Genomic DNA, 4431 nt, shown 5'->3' on the forward strand with positions numbered 1-4431 from the left:
TGTCCACCAGCGAAGAATCCAGAGTGTCCACCAACGCCGCAGTGGCGCAGTGTAAGAAGTTGCCCATATTCACTAGCTACTTCAATGCCACCTCTGCTAAAAATATTCAGTTGATGAATTTAGGTAATTTTAAATTAAGGGTGTGTTTGTAAAGCAGTGTTTGAGTACTCAAAGAAAATGAAGTCCAAAAAATATTCATTTTAGTCAACAAAAAAGAACCAATTTGACAAAAAATGGTTTTCCTAGTTTTTTAGTCGGAAAATATTTTCCAAATTTTTTTTTCGATCTCTCTCCTTTTATTAAGTTAGTTTCCAGATTATTATTATTACTATCATCACAACAACCAAAACCACTACAATCACCACCACACCATAGGTTTGTAGACGTCTGAATTAGCCTTTGTTGTCTTCATGAAAGTTGTAGTCCTTTGAGATGTCGTTCCATGCCACTTGAATCACCTCATTTCGACAGTCATAGCTTTTTCGCTCCAAATTGCATATTTCTTCATCTCCTTTGTTCTTTTGGGTCTTGGGTCATGTCATGATACTTCCAACTCCCTCTTTTTCACTTTCTTGACATCTCATACAGAAAGTCAAAGCTTAATGTTAAGAAATTAGATGTAATATATTCATAATTTAGAAATTTAAAGTTTAATGTTCAGAAGTGGTGAAATGATGTGATTTTGACTAGGGTCAACGGTATAAGTATTGATTGCAAAGGCTTTTGGCCATTCAGTCAATTACAATCGCTATAAGTGCATAAGGTGATGATGAATAAAATAGGTGTTGTACCTATTATGAGGGAAAATATACATCGATGTCATTTGACATAGTCAGTGTACCTGGTTGACCGGCATTTATCCAGAGTATCTAACCCATATCATATAAAATTAGAAAGACAGGCAGGAAACCAAGACAGGCAATTTCAATATATTTATCCTCTATTGTTTTAAGCATAATTTGCGTATTTCTCCTCCCTGAGCCTAAATGGCAGGCTCAGGCAGGTGGTGCTGGTTGGCGGTGGTGATTTTGGTTGTATCCGTATCAAAACCTGCGTTCTCCGACCCACAAACAAACCAAATAGGCAACCTGGGTTGCAGCGCCTACAATATTACCGATGCGCGTGGGCCAGATTATATCAGGGAAATCAACCTCAGCTTTGCTGATCTGAGAAACCAGTTATCCAGCGCCAACAAACGCTTTGCCACCTCCACTCAGTTGACTGTCTACGCAATGGCACAGTGCAGAAAGTACCTCTCCACTGCGGACTGTGTCGCCTGTTTCGATGCCGCAGTGTTAGTAACCCGAAACTGCTCCATCGCCACCAGCGCTGCTATTGTCATATTTGATGGCTGCTCCCTATGGTGAGTTGTAGTATGCTTAGCCGCCTTTTCAGTTGAGATGGAACACATGCTTCAATCCTGTACGTGCCTTTGTTTAATTTGTTTGTTTTAATTTGTATAGGTACCGCGATAGTTACTTCTACGACCAGATTACAGATCAGGTTACAGGAGGAACCTATCGAGTTTGTGGTAAACATGATATTTTCAATGCGACAGCAGCACAACAACTACTAAATGAGCTTCTACTTGCAACGCCCAAAATTAATGGCTTTTACGCTGCAGCAAAGCTGCAGGAGGAATCTCCTGGCGGTGCTACCACCTATGCGGTGGCGCAATGTGCTGAAACCGTGAGCGAAAGCAGCTGTAAAGATTGTTTGTCATTAGCTTACAATAACATAAAGGATTGTTTACCTAATTCTGCGGATGGAAGAGCTGTGGATGCAGGATGTTTCTTGAGATATTCAGACACCCCTTTTTTTGCTGATAACCAGACAACTGACATAACACGCTTCCTAGGAAGAGGTACTAGAATATATATGTTACCTTTCTTGCTGTTTCTTAAGCACTCAGTTTTTGTCTAAACCCTGTACAGACTCTGTAAATATATGATGAAATGGAAGTTTTAATGTTGGTAGCATCATCTTCTCCAGGGAGTTCATCAGGAAAGAAGAAGCCTATTATTGTTGCGGGTGTAGTCGGTACTGTAGGAATCATTTTGGTGTTAGGAGCCCTTTTCCTTTTCTATTGGCAATCATGGAAGGCAAACGCTTGGAGAAGAGGTAAAGATTGTTTAGTGGCAGTCATCATATCAAATCTTGAAATTTTATAAATGCAGTTTTCGACGATGTTTAGTTAAAATTGTTTAGGTCTGTCTGTGTTAACTTATGGACTCTGTCTTCTTCTATAGGCAATATTTTGGGGGCAAAGAACTACATATATAAAGACTTGAAAGCTGCAACAAATGATTTCAGCCAAGAAAATATACTGGGCAAAGGAGGGTTTGGCTATGTATATAAGGTGAGTAACAATTCATGAGGGCAGAATAAAGTTTAAGAATTGAAAGAATAAGCAAAGTCACCACTCTGATCTTCTATGACTAAATAGGGCACCTTACAAAACAAGGATGTGGTGGCAGTAAAGAAACTAACAACAATTTCTAGTAGAGCAAAGGCAAACTTCGAGACTGAAATTTGTCTTATTACAAATGCGAATCATCCCAATCTCATTCGTCTATTGGGATATTCTGGCAATGGAAAAGTGCTCATATTGGTTTATGAATACATGGCGAATGCCAGCCTTGACCGATACATATATGGTACTCCCATCGTCAAACATTATATTGTACGCTATATAAATAAAATTTTTGGTCAAAATATAAACAAAACTTTTCCCATCCCATTTTTCATGATTGAATTGGCAGGAGAGAAACGGGGAATGCTGAATTGGAAGCAAAGGGTTGATATAATATTGGGTACAGCTAGGGGTCTTGCCTATCTGCATGAGCAGTTTGATGTATGCATCATACATAGAGACATAAAATCTAGCAATATACTATTGGATGACGAATTCCAACCCAAAATAGCTGATTTTGGTTTGGCAAGGCTTTTACCAGAAAATAAGAGTCATCTTACAACTAAATTTGCAGGGACTTTGTAAGCCTAACAACGTAACCTTATTTTGTTTTCCATATTTTCTTTTCACTTAACTATTGCTTGTTGCAACAGAGGATATACGGCACCAGAATATGCAATTCATGGCCATCTATCAGAAAAAGTTGACATTTACAGTTTTGGCATTGTCATCCTGGAGATCATCAGTGGGCGAAGGAGTAGTGACTTACAAGTTGAGCCTGTAACTGAGTATCTCCTTCAACAGGTAATTTCTTTTCCTGTATAAAGATCATAATCTGATTTATCTTGATATATTATTCAACACTTGACAACTTCTGTATATATGCATCATTTTATAATAAATACATACAGGCATGGAAATTGTACGAGAATAATGAACATCTAGGACTGGTGGATAGTACTTTAGACCCGAATGAGTATGAAGCAGAGGAAGTGAAGAGAACGTTGGAAATAGCATTGGTGTGCACCCAATCACCTTCCAATATAAGGCCAAGCATGTCAGAAGTGGTGACCATGCTTTCAAGTACTGATGCCTCAATCATTCAAAAACCCCAAAACAGGCCTACCATTATTACTGATTTCGATAAGAGGAAACCTACAAACACTTCACCACTTACCCATGCCACCATTTCATTTTCTCGTTTCTCAGGCCGCTAGCTACGCCTATTTTTATCTAGATAGCTTGTGATGTGTTTGTATTTATTTATTTATAGATTTTTTTAGAGCAAATACCTATTTTGGTCTGACGAATATTCGTAAAAATGACAATTTTGGTCTACATATTTAATTCTTACCAATTTTCATCAACGACTATTACTTTAGTACCAATTCTCATCCACGACTATTGTTTTACTGTCAAAATTCATCACGTTTTAGTATCAAAATTCATCACATCAGTCACCCGTCCGTTTCAAACATGTCGAAATCTAAAAATTTTAATGATATTTTCGTCCTTTTCAACTTAAGATCCCAATTTGAGCGAATAAAGAGATTTAAGTCCTAAGATCGGTCCTAATATCAAACAGTCGTAAATATTTTCACATTTTCATTAGTCTTCTTTGAGAATCAATTTTTCGTTCACTTATTAATCGTTTTGAGCATACAATATATTAATTTCTTTGCCTCACTATGAAGAATCTGAATACACATTGACCGAAAACGTCACTTTGATAATACTCGTGGGACCAAAATTAGTATTTGCTCGAAAATTTTTTATTTAAAAATAATGTTAAAGATTTATAAATTTTACTAAAATATTTATTTTAATAGGTTAATCCACTGGAAAAAAAACAAGTTCAGTTCAATTAATTCAGAAATAAAAAATTTGGTTCAATTAATAGTTATAGCATTTTGCGAATTGGATTAAATTAGCTAAGTTAATTTAATTTGATTATTAACCAAATGAAAACCCTCAACTATGAGAGGGACTATGGATGGCGTGCTTTTAATCTTGATCGT

General features: G+C 36.9%; 1 protein-coding gene across 1 annotated transcript; it reads left to right on the forward strand.

The window, feature by feature from the left end:
* Positions 1-900: 900 nt before the first annotated feature.
* Positions 901-3780, forward strand: LOC116013684 (cysteine-rich receptor-like protein kinase 2). Its single transcript, XM_031253570.1, has 8 exons — positions 901-1363; positions 1464-1864; positions 1993-2121; positions 2250-2359; positions 2447-2657; positions 2763-2994; positions 3067-3217; positions 3325-3780. Exons 1-8 carry the CDS (start codon positions 987-989, stop codon positions 3628-3630), a joined length of 1917 nt encoding a protein of 638 aa, XP_031109430.1. The 5' UTR covers positions 901-986; the 3' UTR covers positions 3631-3780.
* Positions 3781-4431: the final 651 nt, after the last annotated feature.

Source organism: Ipomoea triloba, chromosome 3, assembly GCF_003576645.1.
Source record: "Ipomoea triloba cultivar NCNSP0323 chromosome 3, ASM357664v1".
Lineage (NCBI taxonomy): Eukaryota > Viridiplantae > Streptophyta > Magnoliopsida > Solanales > Convolvulaceae > Ipomoea > Ipomoea triloba.